Source organism: Balaenoptera musculus, chromosome 10 (assembly GCF_009873245.2).
Source record: "Balaenoptera musculus isolate JJ_BM4_2016_0621 chromosome 10, mBalMus1.pri.v3, whole genome shotgun sequence".
NCBI classification, from domain to species: Eukaryota; Metazoa; Chordata; class Mammalia; order Artiodactyla; family Balaenopteridae; genus Balaenoptera; species Balaenoptera musculus.
In genome coordinates, this window is record NC_045794.1 from 104717883 (window position 1) to 104731613 (window position 13731).

Consider the following 13731-nt stretch of genomic DNA (forward strand, 5'->3'; position numbering starts at 1 on the left):
TGGGAGACTAAAGAGGAAAAAGGATAGTCAGGAATTAGAAATCATTCCCTTGGTAGAAATGCAACGAATAGGCCCTGAGGTCAGTTCTGGGACGGGGGAAAAAACCCACCTAAATTTCCTTTTATTTAAGAGACACACACAGAATGTTCCCCGATTTTCTTCACTGTCCCACATAACCTGGAGGGTCCATCCTTAATTCTGCCTCAGGGTCTGGTGTGGACCTCTTACACCTGTTGATGGCTCTTGCTGGTGTTGACCCCTTCCCTGCCCGTGACTACAGGGGAGGCAACAACTGTGAAGGGTCAGGTCTCATGGGCCATGGAAGTGGGGGAGCAAACGGGATGGTTGGGTCTGCAGGAGGTATGGCAGGGGATGGCCCGGAAGAATGTCTCAGGTGAGAGCTGAAGGGCTGCCGAAGGCAGGGGTATGCTGAACTCCCCCTCCCCACCGAGCCGGCCACGGGGAGAGGCCTCCTTCCGTGACTCAGGAGGGAGGCGGGCTCTCGATGCGGCCACGCTGCTCTCTGTCCAGCATATCCTCCTCCTCCTGCTCCAAGCTGATGTTCTGTGAACAAGCGTGCAGGTGAGGCCTGGCCTTGCACTTGCCCAGCTGTAGCTCTGACACCTCTAGGGGCAGTGCCCTCGACGAGCACGTGTTGCCTGCAAAGTCAGTCTATTGGGTTATGCTCTGCACCCCTAGGAAGAGGAGCTGCTTTCTCTATGCCACCTGACCTACCTCAAGCTCCTGCAAAACCTCATCCATGAAGTCCCGGGAGTTCTGTTTGTAAGACACAGCTAATCGAATCGCATCGCTGAAGAGCTGGAGGTAAGGTGAAGGTGGTGGGAAGGAAAACGAGGCCGTGGGGCCAGTGGCCTGGACTCTGCCTGCCCTGTACCCACTGGCCCCGTCCCCATCATATGTCCACACAGTACTCCACCCTCAAATCAGCAAGGTCACTCCTCAGTTCACCTTTTCCCTGTCACCCTGACCCCATGCATGGTCAATGTACCTTTTCTTCACCAAGCCCAACCCATCACCGCCCCTACTGTCAATGCTCACACGAGCCCTTCCTGTCACCACATGCTCAGCACAGCCCCCACAACAGTGCCCGTCCTCTCCACCATCCCTGCAGCCAGCCCTTCTCTCCGTCGCTTCCCTGGTAACTTCAGCACCAGGCCTTCCCCGGCCTTACAAGACTGTCTCTGCAGTCTCCCATTACCTTCACAACGTTGGTACCATCAGCAGCTGAGACAAAGTACAGGGGCAGGGAGAACTTCCTGGCAAAATTGAAGCTTTTTTGGGTCATCTTTATGTCTGCTGTAGAGAGAAGGTAGGACATGGGCCTGTCTACAAAGGGAAAGGGAGAGAATTTTGCAGGGTGGGTCACTGGAGGTCCCCATTCTAGGAAGAGGGATGAGCAGGGACAACCAGGGGACGTGTCTTAGAAAGAGTTCATTTCACTGGGATTTGTGTCTCGAGAAGGCAGGTTGGCTCACTTGGATCCTTACTGGGAGGGGAGTGATGGCAAGCAACCAAGGGCTGTATGTTGGGAAAAAGAATGGACCACTGATGGTTCGTTGGCCCAGGAAAGGAAGAGGAAACGTGTGATGGTGGGTCCCCCCATGAATTGCTGGCACTCAGATGTCGGGTGGCCTCACCATCGATTTTATTGGCCACCACAATGCATGGAATCTCTGGCCTGAACTCCCGAAGCTCTGTATACCAGGTGCTCAGGTTCTTGTAGGTGATTTTCCTCTGCACATCAAATACCTGCAATTAGCAGAGGAAAGAAGACAGCCCAAGTGTATCAATGTCTCTGCATGCCACCCCCAGGTGACACACACACAAGCAGGCAAACACGGGCTTGCGAACTCGGACCATGCACCGCTCTGAGCTGCATCCCCTCTCACCACAAAGGCTATGCCTTGCCCACCCTTCTCACCCTCTAGAACCTTCATCTTGTCACCTAACCTTATTTACCTATTTTAACCAGATTTTATCATTTTACTTATTGTATCATTTACTTATTGATAAGTCCGTTACAAATGGTAAGCTTTTTGTTTTTTTCTTAGTCTAATTACTGCTTAAACTTTGTTTAAAAACTCCTTTATAATGGGACTTCCCTGCTGGTCCAGTGGTTAAGACTCCACACTTCCAATGCAGGGAGCGTGGGTTCGATCCCTGGTTGGGGAACCAAGATCCCACATGCCATGCGTGGTGTGGCCAAAAAACCCAACAAAACACCTCCTTTATGATAATCTTAAATGTTTCTAGAATTTCCTTTCAGTTATTTTGATTTACTTTTAATTATAAACTTTTAATTTTGTATTTTAAACTTTTTAAAAGTACTTTTGTCTTTTATTATTTTGTAGCTTATCATAATTTTATTAACTTTCTCTGATTTATAGTTTTTACCTATTTAGAAGTATCCGCAAGAAGCGTGAGCACTGTGCCTGGCTCTAAGGGCAGGGAGGACAGAAGTCCTAAGACGCTTCAAGTTGCTGCTGCAGGGATCCTTCAAGCCCCTCACAGGAGCTCCTCAAAGGCCAGCTTTCTGTTGCCAAGCCACCCTCCAGAATAGACTCACACGTCCAAACTGCCCCAGCACAACAGTGGATTGAGATGCACAACCCTGTAACCTGCTGGAATGGCAGATCTTACTTCTAAACAACCCAGCCCTTCCTGGGAGTAACCGTGTCCAGGGCCAGAGATTCCCCCTGCATGGCAGTGGGCTCTGGTCAGCAGCTGTCACAACTGAGGCAGCAGGAGGTCCACTTGAGAGGCTCTTCTATGGTACTCCCCAGGCCCAATTTCAATAAATGACTACTTTGTCTTGAATTCCCAAAAAAGACTTCTTTTAAAATACACTTGTAATGAAACTTCCGGAATCTGCTTCACACCTCCCATGGCTGCCTGCCATGATCACTGTCAGTCGCCCTTTGTCCAGGTCTGGTTTCCTGAGCTTCCTTTCCTTGTTTTGAGAGCTCAGGAGGAGCTGGTTAGGCTGAGAAGCATACCCTTTGGGGTTTCAAGGAGGGGGGTGGAACCCCAGCTCCCTCTGGGACTATCAGGTCCCCATGTGGTCACGAGAGGCTGAGCGCTTTCTACCTGCAAGGCCCCCTACAGCAGGCTGGGGCTGGTGGTAGGCACCTGCAGGTACAGGTATGCAGGGATGCTGGCAGGACAAACGCCCCAGGTCTCAGAAGAGGGCCCAAAAGGAGCTAATGGAGATGTGTCAGAGGCAAGAGGTCACGACTGCTGGCACTAGTCTGCCCCCAGTTGCCTTACCTTGTTACCCTCTTTTGTTTTGTCCCATTAGAGGTACTAGCATTAAATTTTGGAAAATTTCAAGAGATCGTGTGCTTAAGGGACAGAAGAGCCTGAGAAGGAGCCAGCGAGTTTGTGGGCAGGCGGTCCTAACGGGCACAGGTTTACAGTTCTTCTCTCTACTCGTGGCCCTTGCCATAGCTGAGTGTCAGGCTCTCCTGCGGCACTTGTTACCCCCTGGCTACGGGGGTGGACCTCCGAGGACCGTGGTCTAGACAGCAAAGTGAGAGGCTGACAGGGAGGAGGGGGCCACTTTGGAGGGAAAGCTCCCTGGGAACCAGGGCCCGCTCAGCCCCAGCACCTGCCCCGAGAGCGCAGCGGATGAGGGAGGCCTTAGCAGCTTGCCTGAGTAGGTAGGCCTCCGTCAGGGAGACTGTGTTTGACCCTCAGACGCTCTGCCTGATGACGAAGCCCTGACCTTGCTCCTCCCGCTGGAATGGTGGCTCCATACCCCCCCTCACCCCCAGCCCCGGAAGAGAAGCTGGCCCTGGCATGTGCTCCCTCAGAACCTCTGGGAAGCACGTGCAGTCTGAAGCCTGCCCTGATCCCTCCCGCCAGCACCCCGCCCTGGTGAGGAGGGCTCAGCCCTGCTGGGCCCTGCACCCCTTCGCCCCTCAGGCCAGACTTGCCCAGAGCCTTTGCCCTCCAGTCGGTTTCATACCATGATGCAGGCGTGGGCCTTGTGGTAGTAGGAGGCGTGCATGCTCTGGAACCGCTCTTGGCCTGCTGTGTCCCAAAAGTCTGCAACGTGAACACAGCTCTGACTGCCTGATGGGGGACGAAGGGCAGAGAGCCCCAGACGCTGAGCATCTCTGTGCGGTGTCTGTGTTCAGAAACACAGGCACACGTGGGAGGATGGGGAGGAACGGAGACCACACAGCTCGCAGGTGTGTTGTCAGGGTGTAATGCACCTGGGGGTGCGTGGGGGTGGGTGAGAGGGAGACACAGGGCCAGGAGGAAGGAGAATACAGACAGGAAGCCCCAAGAGGGAGAGGGTCAGTGCCCTCCTTCCCCCACCTATAAGATGCAGGACGCTCCAAGGTCAAAACTAGGCCCAATTCCCATGTGTGCTGATCACAGAGGGCGGACACAGTCAGGCTGGATGTGTGGCCTGGCCAAGGGGAAGGTTGTGACCCCATTTAAAGCCAAACCCTTTGTGGCAGACGACATTCAGACCAACCCTGTTATTTCTTTACACTGGCTGAAGAGCACGGAACAGAACCCTGCGTGCTTCCTCCCACCCTCCCTGGCTTCCTGGCTCTCTGGGTTGTACCCATCACCCTTCATCCACGCCTGGGGCCTCATTTCCCCCTGCTGGACTCTCTCCCCCACCACTTCTCCCTCTTGAGAGTTGGCGTGGCTCGGCACCGTGCTGCTCACCCACAAGGACGGTCTTGCCGTCTACCGTGGCCGTGTGCTTGTACAGGGTCAGGGCGTATGTGGACAGCTGCTGGGGCTGACTGCATTTAGGTTAAGGAGCAAAGATGAATGAAAAGAGACGTAAGAAAGGTGCTGGGGGGTGGTTGCTGGTGTGATGGAATGGGCCCTCTCTCTCCTTTTTTAAGAAGTTATTTAGATTTTAAATTGAATGAGTGTTGCAGAGGATCAACTTCAAATATCACAGGCACAAGCTCCATGGAAAGGTGAGGGGTGGGAGAGGTTGGGATTATGTGCTGGCCAGCTAAGTCCAAGGGAAAACATGGAATGGAATTTTACAGAGCAGCTGTCTGAAACAGCATCACTTAGCTGGCAAATGAGACCGTGGGGATGCCCCAGCTCCTTGTGGATGGGGCTCTTGCAGGCCAGAGAGGAAACCCAGCCATAAGAAGCAACGTGACAGTCCCAGGGAAAAAAAGTCTTCATAAGCCAGACAGCTGACAAACTGTTTATGAACTGTAGTTTGCATTCTGCAACCCTATCAAAAAGCTTGGGGAATAACATTTCCTGAAGCTGCAAGATGCTGTGTGGTTTAACCATGAGAGCTGGGATGATGCAGGTGGGTGGGGGCAAAGGAGAACTTGGTAGAAGGTGAAGTCAGATACACTTAGAGTCCACCATGGGGGGCTGGGGCCCAGGGCAGGGAGCAGGAGGCTCTAGGGCTCTTCTGAGAACCCACAGCTCTCAATGCACTCACTTGGGAAGCTTTTAAAAACCATCCCAATTGTCTCATTCCAAACCTGCACAATGCAACGATTCACGGAAGGAGGATGGGGCTGGCAGTTCCTATTTTACAAAGTTGATTCATACCAGAGAATGTTTAAATATTAGAGAGCCCAAGCTCTGAGGTCAGAGACGTTAAGTGACTTGACCAGCGCCAGAGCTACTAAGAAGGAAGAGGTGGGGTTTGAGCCCAGGCATCTGACGAGGTACTGTTAGCCATTCCACTGCTTTCCTAATATAAAGCAAATCCAAATGTGAGTAAGCTTCAAAATATGCAGCACCAACTACATGTGATGCCATGTAGGTCAGCTGGTGAGAAACCAGCATGAAATGAAACCTGTGAATTTACTCACTTATCCCTCCTCCCTGGCACTGGAGCAAAGGGGTGGGCAGTGGGGCTGAGTTGGCACGAGGGTGGAAAGGGCCACAGGAACAAGGAGCATTTCAAAACTTGAAGGATACAATCCATCCATGAGAAATCTCTCCACAAGTCTGTAAGGAGAATGTGCAAGGTGGTCAGGTGCATCCCTCACCGCTCCTCCTCCTTGCCCCTGTTGCACCACCCAAGGGTTGAAAACTTGGAAGCCAGCTGTGGCTTCCCCCCTCCCATTCCTTCCACAGCTACACAGTTTCCTTTCAAGGACAATGCCCAGGAACCACCCACCCACCCTCTTTCTGACTCCCTTTAAGTTCCTGACCCCCTTCGGCTATAACGCTGACCCAGCACCCACAGATGCTTTCCCTGCGGGCAGGGACCCCAGCTTACTCCTTTTCGGGAATAAACAAACTGTGGTACATCTATAATATGGACTACTACTCATAACAAGGAACAAATTACTGATATACCCAACAATTTGAACAAATCTTAAGGGTATTATGCTGAGTGAAAAAGGTCACATGTTGTATAATTCCTTTTATACAATGTTGCCAAGATGACACAATTATAGAGATGGAGTATATTAGCGGTTACAGGGGTTAGGGGTGGCAGGAGGTGAAGTGGGGTAGGTGTGACTATAAATGGACAGCACGACCAAGGCCTCCGCAGTGATGGAATAGTTTTGTATCTTGAGTCCAGTGATGCTTACACAAATCTACACATGTGACAAAATGACACAGAGTTATACATATGCATTGAACTAATGCCAGTTTCCTGAATTTGATCTTGTACTACAGTTATGTAAGATATAACCACTGGGGAAACTGGGTGAAGGGTACACAGGCCCTCTCTGTATTCTCTTTGCAACATCCTGTACATCTGTTATTTCAAAATGAAAAGTTAAGAAAAAAACAAAACAAAACAAAAACACAGACTGGGAGAAGATACGTGCAATGCCAATCACTGACAAAGAATTAATATACAGAGATTATGAACAGCTCTGATACGTGAATAAGAGAATACACACACAACCTGGGTCCTAAGAATATGAACAGGCAATTCAGAAGAATGGCTAAAAAACATATGAAAAGATGCTCAATCTTGAATGATTTTAATGTAAATTAATGATTTTCATGCAAATTAAAATAAAATGAAGTAGCACACACATCCTTCAGATTAGCAAAGTTGAAAAAGTCGTATGATACCAAACGTTGCAGATTTTGTGGAGCAACAGAAACTCTTGTACTGTGCCGGTAGGAGGGCGAACTTAATATACTACTTTGGAGAGCAACTGGGATAAGTCAAAGTTTGAGCTAATCCTAAAACTGGGCAATTACACCCCAAGTCTAATAGACTGTGTGCCCAAGATGATAGGCATAAAAATATTCACTGCAGTATTGTGTCTAATACCATAAAAATGATAATTTCATAACTGTTCTTCAACAGAAGAATGGACAAATACATTTTAGTACAAAAAAATTTAAAAATATTACTGAGTGCTTGCCATTTGCCAGATACTATGCTAGGTGCCATGATATAACATTTAACAAAACAGAGGAAAATTCCTGTCTTCATGGAGCTTACAGTCTAGTGGGTGAAGACAGACAGTAAACACACACTTAAAATATATATAGCCACGTGTATGGTCACTGGATTTAGAACAAAAGCATTACTGCAATTCAATGGGGTAAAGGATTGTTTTATCAAGGAATGGTGTGGAAACAATTGGATATCTGTGTAGGAAAAAAATGAACCTTGAGGACATTACATAAAATGGAGGAGTATGAAGTTCTATGGGTCACTCCCTCAACTGAAACAACCAATAACTGGAAAAAATGACCAGAATCAACTCCTTCAGAACTCTGGAACCTGACTGGACGCAATGACAGGAGAGTGCTAGATAAAAGGAGAGTGCTGGCCTTATGCAAAAGAACAACACGCACAAACCAGCAACGGTCACCCGCTCCTCAGGCCCACTGCAGCTAGGCAGTGACCCGTGTTCCAAATGTCTGGCTCCAGTAGAGACACTTTCCTCAAAAAGTTTGGCTGAGGAGCCGGATCTCAGCTCTCTCAGGCTTCAGAGTCTTCCCCTGCTGGCATCTATTGGAAATTTAAAGGGATAGGAATACCTCTTTGTTTCTTTCCCCTTTTGGAGCCAAATATTTAAGGAAATCTTTATCAGGTCACTGTCTGATCACAGATAATGGAATAGAAATATCAGTGACCACACACAAGAAGGAATATACACTTTGCAAAAACAGTATGGAAAAGTTGTAAGTGGATACTCCAGCTCTAAACAAGCAGAAGTCAGCCATACCCGAGGAGTGGGAATAGCTGAGTTCCAAAGTCACCACATCAAAATACTCAGAATGTCTAATTATCAACCAGAAAATTACAAAGCATACAAAGAAACAGGAAGGTACAGCCTATTCTCATCATAAAAAGAATTTAACAGAAACAATACCTGAAGAAATCCAGACCCTGGAATTACTAGTCAAAGAAGTTAAATCAATTATCTTAAATATGCTCAAAAAACTAAAGAAAACCATGGACAAAGAACTAAAGGAAATTAGAAAGCAATATATAAACAAAATGAGAGTATTAATAAAGAGATAGAAATTATGAAAAGAAACCAAACGGATATTCTGGAGCTGAAAAGTACAGTAATTTAAATGAAAAACTCCCTAGACGGTTTCAACAGCATACTTGAAAAGGCAGAAGAAAGGATCAGCAAACTTGAAGATAAGGCAACTGGAATTATCCAGTCTGAGAAGCAGAAAGAAAAACGAGTAAAAATGACCAGTGCCTAAGGAGCCTATCAGACAACATAAATCATCCTAACACATGCATCATAAATAGAAGAGGGGTGGGGGCAGAGAGACTGTTGGAAGAAATAATGCCTAAAAACTTCCCAAACCTGATGCAAGACATGAATGTATCCACCCAGGAAGCTCAACAAACTCCAAACAGGATAAACTCACAGAGATCCACATTATAGGCAAATTGTCAAAACTCAAAGACAAAATCCTCAATAAGATAAACAGCCAATTTCTCATCAGACACCACTGAGATCAAAAGGCAGCGGAATGATATATTTCAAGTCCTGAAAAAAAAATTGTCAACAAAGAATTCTATGTTCAGCAAACTAACCTTCAAGAATGAAGGAGAGGGGCTTCCCTGGTGGCGCAGCGGTTGAGAATCTGCCTGCCAATGCAGGGGACACGGGTTCGAGCCCTGGTCTGGGAAGATCCCACATGCCGCAGAGCAAACTGGGCCTGTGAGCCACAATTACTGAGCCTGCGCGTCTGGAGCCTGTGCTCCGCAACAGGAGAGGCCGCGATAGTGAGAGGCCCGTGCACCGCGATGAAGAGTGGCCCCCGCCTGCCACAGCTAGAGAAAGCCCTCGCACAGAAACGAAGACCCAACACAGCCAAAAATAAAATAAAAATAAATTTAAAAAAATTAAAAAACAAAAAACAAAAAACTAGGAATAGAAGGTAATTACCTCAAGGATAAAGGCCATATATGAAAACCCCACAGTTAATACTCAATTGCAAAAGACTGAAAGCTTTCCCTTATAATGAGAAACAAGAGAATGCCTACTTTTGCCACTTCTATTCAACATAGTACTGGAAGTTCTAGCCAGAGCACTGTGATGAAAAAATAGTTATTTTGAGTTGCTTCCTAGACATTTTACAGTATGACAATCCTGCTCACACCTAAAGTCTGGACATTTAGATGAGGACCTGAGTTTAGGATTCCCACCACAAGTTCCTGCTTTGCTTTTCCCAGGGCACCTTTTAAAATAAACAGACTTGAGGCTGAGAAAAGTTAGTGACCTCTGCCCCAGTCAGCAAAGCCCCTAGGGAATTACTGACAGCTACCTGGGTCTAAGGATATGTTAATAACAGATAAAAGTGGAAACCATGGTGGAACTGGGGCACCTGGGGTATAAGACTAAACTAGGCATCTGGTTAGGGGCAAGTTTACCCTCATCCTGCGAAGGCAGAAATGGATGTGTGCCCCACTGGTCCAAGGCAGCTGAGACACAGGTTCACACCTTGTGGAGACAAGCTGCCAGCATTGCAGAGCCTCCCTTCAGGGGGAGTTCCACGCCTGCGCACAGAGGCCCTGAAGTCAGTTAAAAGAGTGAGTCAATCTTTACACTGGGACTTCCCTGTTGGCGCAGTGGATGGGAATCTGCCTCCCAATGCAGGGGACACGGGTTCCATCCCTGGTCCAGGAAGATCCCACAGGCCGCAGAGCAACTAAGCCCATGTAACACAACTACTGAGCCTGTGCTCTACAGCCCACGAGCCACAACTACTGAGCCCATGTGCCACAACTACTGAAGCCCGCACGCCTAAAGCCCATGCTCCACAACAAGAGAAGCCACTGCAATGAGAAGCCCACTCACCTCAACAGAGTAGCCCCCGCTCACTGCAACTAGAGAAACCCCGCGTGCAGCAACCAAGAGCCAACACAGCCAAAAATAAATAAAAATTAAATCTTTTAAGAAAAAAAAAATCTTTACGCTGATTATAGTCAGGCATCATTTCTATCCACTCTTCTCAACTCTGAGGTCTTGCAAGACAGTATCTTCACCACCTTTCTTCGTCCTGTCGCTGGCTGTGCCAGTCACACTTCTCACACTTTCCTCTCCCCATTCCCACTGTCTGCATCTTGCAATCTCTCAGCCCCACACCACACACAGGAAGACCCCAGCTCTCATCTCACCAGGACTGCTTCAGTAGTCTCTAGGGTGACCCGTCCCATACTTTCTGCCAGGACTAATGCATAAAGCTCCATTTCCTCAGTCCTGTGACTTGTCCCTGGGGACGCCCTCCTCCCCAAACACACACAGCTGCTGATGTGACGCTCCCTTGTGCCCCCATGCAGACCTGGGCTCCAGCCAAGACTACTCTCTCACCACTCCCACAGAAGCCATGCTCCTCTATGCCTCTGGAGGACTTTTCTAATAACCCAGACCCACTCTAGGCCTGGCATTTCTTCCCTAGTCTCCCGACATACTTGGACTTGCCCACAGCGCTGTCCCCCAGGCAGATGATTTTCACATTGTCATCGGCATCGTATTTCTCTTGGTCCAGCTCACAGGGTTTGGCTCTGTCCCCGGCCATTGGCTCCTGGCTGTAGAAAGGGGATCAGCTCAGGGGAGGGGGGGTCTTGTCACCATCTGGGAAGATCAAGAAGAGGCTGTTGTTAAAGAGATGAGAAGTCCCCTCCACCAAATCCACTTCCTCTTCCTGGACAGGGGAGACAATGAGCTGACAAGAGAGGGGCCCAAGGAAACACTTAACATCCTTCTCTATTCACCATCAACCTGGCTAGCACTTGCTGAATCATGGGGCTGTAATCTTGTCCCCACCCAGATCTTCTGAGAGTGGTTTACCCTATGTCATCTCTTTACTTCAGCTATGCTCAGAACCACAACTCCCACTCCTACCTGGAGAGACTATTCTAAAGCCAAGTTGAAGCTTTACAAGTTTTACCTACAAGCGTTTTCTCACTTGTAAAGCAGGGACAAAAATCAGTGCCCACATCACATGACTGAGTTTAGACACTGTCTGACAAAGAGACAGGGCTCTGTAAGCCTGAACTCTCATCACTGAATGACAGATCACACAGCCAAAGAAACCTAACCTGTGTTCCTGATCCTCTACTTCATGCTTCTCACTTCCACTTCATTTTCCATCATACTGCCATCAGTAGCTGCCTGTTCCTCTCTCAGACTAGGCACTCCCCAGACCCTCTTCTCTAGGGTTATTTCAACCTCTGCTAGTTTCAGGTATCTCCTAAATGCTGCCAAATGATGATGCCAAATCTGTATCTCCACAGAGATCGCTTCCCTCAGTGCCAGACTCAGGTATGCAATTGCCTATCAGATTTTGAATAGCGAACTATTCCACACAGGCAAAAATAACCTGTGAGACCTAAGCCCTGCCCACCCCAAAGTCGCCCCTCACGTTCCCTGTCTGTACAAGACATCACCAGCCACCCAATGCCAACATCGAGGCGTAACAATTCCACTATCCTCATGTCCTTAAGCCCAAATATAACTTCACAAACATTACTGGGAATGTGCTGTAGTCCACACTCTGAGTTAACTCGGCACACAGAAATGATGCAACGACAACGCAGCATCAGTGCTTGCACTTACTGAGGGTTCATCACGGGTACACCTTGCACCCGGATAGGAGACACGATGGCAAAGTCTACTGTGGCAAGAGCTATGACAGACGTGCACACAAGGGTGGAAAATACCGACAGGACCCCTGAGTTTCCCTAACTGCAATGCTATTGTTTCTTCTCAGGTAGGGACCCAGCCTTCTTTACCGAGGTACCCTCAGCCTCAAAAGCAGTGACTGGGAAGTGGCAGATGCTTGATAAGCATAATGAGGGGCTGCCCCTTCCACCTCCACCCTGTAGCTGGAGCGACCTGTTCGGAAGCCAAACGCAGCCAAACCCGTTCTCAAAGACCTTCAATGGTTGTCGATGTCCTCGTCATCCAGTGGATAAGTTCTCTTTCACTCAAGTAGTTTTCGGGCACCAAACAGGTCTGAGAACCACTTTACCCCCGCAGCCAGGCTGGGCTGCCTTCGCCCCCCCCCCACCGTTGCCAGAACCCACTGTCCCGTTCTTCCCCCCACTGGCCAAGGGCCCGAGGACGGCCTTGGAGGGGCGGTTCCCCCATGCGAGGCCGCCACCCGCGCGGCTTCGTCTTCTCGGCCGTTCCCGGGCGAGCGCTGGAGACCAGGAGCGCCGCAGGTCGGTCCGCCCACGGCCAGCTGCCCTCAGGGCCCCGAATACCCCTCGGATCCCGCCCCGTCCCGGACCCTGCCCTGTCTCAGACCCCGCGAGTCAGCCCGGGTCCCACCGCGGCTCACTCAGCTTCCAGCGCTGCCCGCGTCCTCGCAGATGCTACGCAACCGCGCAAGGACCCTAGGCGGGCTGCCCGGCCAAAGGCCTGAAGGACCTCGCCGGGGGCTGGCTGGCTAGTGCAGTGCCGGGCGAGAGTACTGCCGGTCAATGAGTATCCGGACCGGGCCGGCCTGGGGCTTCCAAGAGCCGGAGTCTGGGGTGGGCTTTGGCCCCGGGACTGAGCCAGGGTTCAAGCGGCTGTAGGCCTTGGGGAGTGACTGGGCGGCCGGGGGCAACGACTGGGGAAGCGTTCCTGAGGCGTGGGGGCGGGGCCTGAGGCGTGTGGGGCGGGGTGCAGGCATGGGGGCAGGGTGCTCAGGTGCGGTGGGTGGACCATAGGTGTGGGGCGGGCGTCTTGTGTGGGAGTGGGTGCCCAAGTGCGGGGGCTTCTTTGGGGGTGATGGAAGGGGCGCAGGGCAGCGCTGGGGAAAGTGGAGGGGTGGGGCCTCCTGTGTGGGAGGCAGAAGACTAGGTGACTTCTAAAGTTTGTAATTCTCTCTTGGGGCGATTCTGAGAATATTTTTCTTTCTTTTTTTTGAAAAAATTTATTTATTTATTTTAAAATTTATTTTTGGTCTTTGTTGCTGCGCGCGGGCTTTCTCTAGTTGCAGCGAGAGGGGGCTACTCTTCGTAGCGGTGCGCGGGCTTCTCATTGCGGTGGCTTCTCTTGTGGCGGAGCACGGGCTCTAGGCACATGGGCTTAAGTAGTTGTGGCACGAGGGCTCAGTAACTGTGGCTCGCGGGCTCTAGAGCGCAGGCTCAGTAGTTGTGGCGCACGGGCTTAGTTGCTCTGCGGCGTGTGGGGTCTTCCCGGACCAGGGATGGAACCTGTGTCCCCTGCATTGGCAGGCGGACTCTTAACCACTGCGCCACCAGGGAAGCCCCATGAGCATATTTTTCTACTCCATTGTTGTTAACCGAGAACTGGG

General features: G+C 50.0%; 1 protein-coding gene across 12 annotated transcripts; it reads right to left on the minus strand.

The window, feature by feature from the left end:
- Window positions 1-80: 80 nt before the first annotated feature.
- On the minus strand, window positions 81-12824 carry RABL2B (RAB, member of RAS oncogene family like 2B). Of its 12 annotated transcripts, none has more exons than XM_036866724.1 (9): window positions 12769-12821; window positions 10895-11057; window positions 5950-5979; window positions 4708-4787; window positions 3989-4068; window positions 1659-1770; window positions 1220-1314; window positions 736-819; window positions 81-564 (listed from the first exon to the last, which is right to left on the minus strand). In XM_036866724.1, the coding sequence occupies exons 2-9, from the start codon at window positions 10999-11001 to the stop codon at window positions 484-486; spliced, it is 669 nt and encodes a 222-aa protein (XP_036722619.1). In that variant the 5' UTR covers window positions 11002-11057; window positions 12769-12821; the 3' UTR covers window positions 81-483. The 12 variants fall into 12 exon arrangements, with proteins under 12 accessions (XP_036722619.1, XP_036722617.1, XP_036722614.1 ...); XM_036866722.1 differs by having other exon boundaries at window positions 1220-1317; XM_036866719.1 differs by having other exon boundaries at window positions 1220-1347.
- Between the last annotated feature and the right edge of the window lie 907 nt (window positions 12825-13731).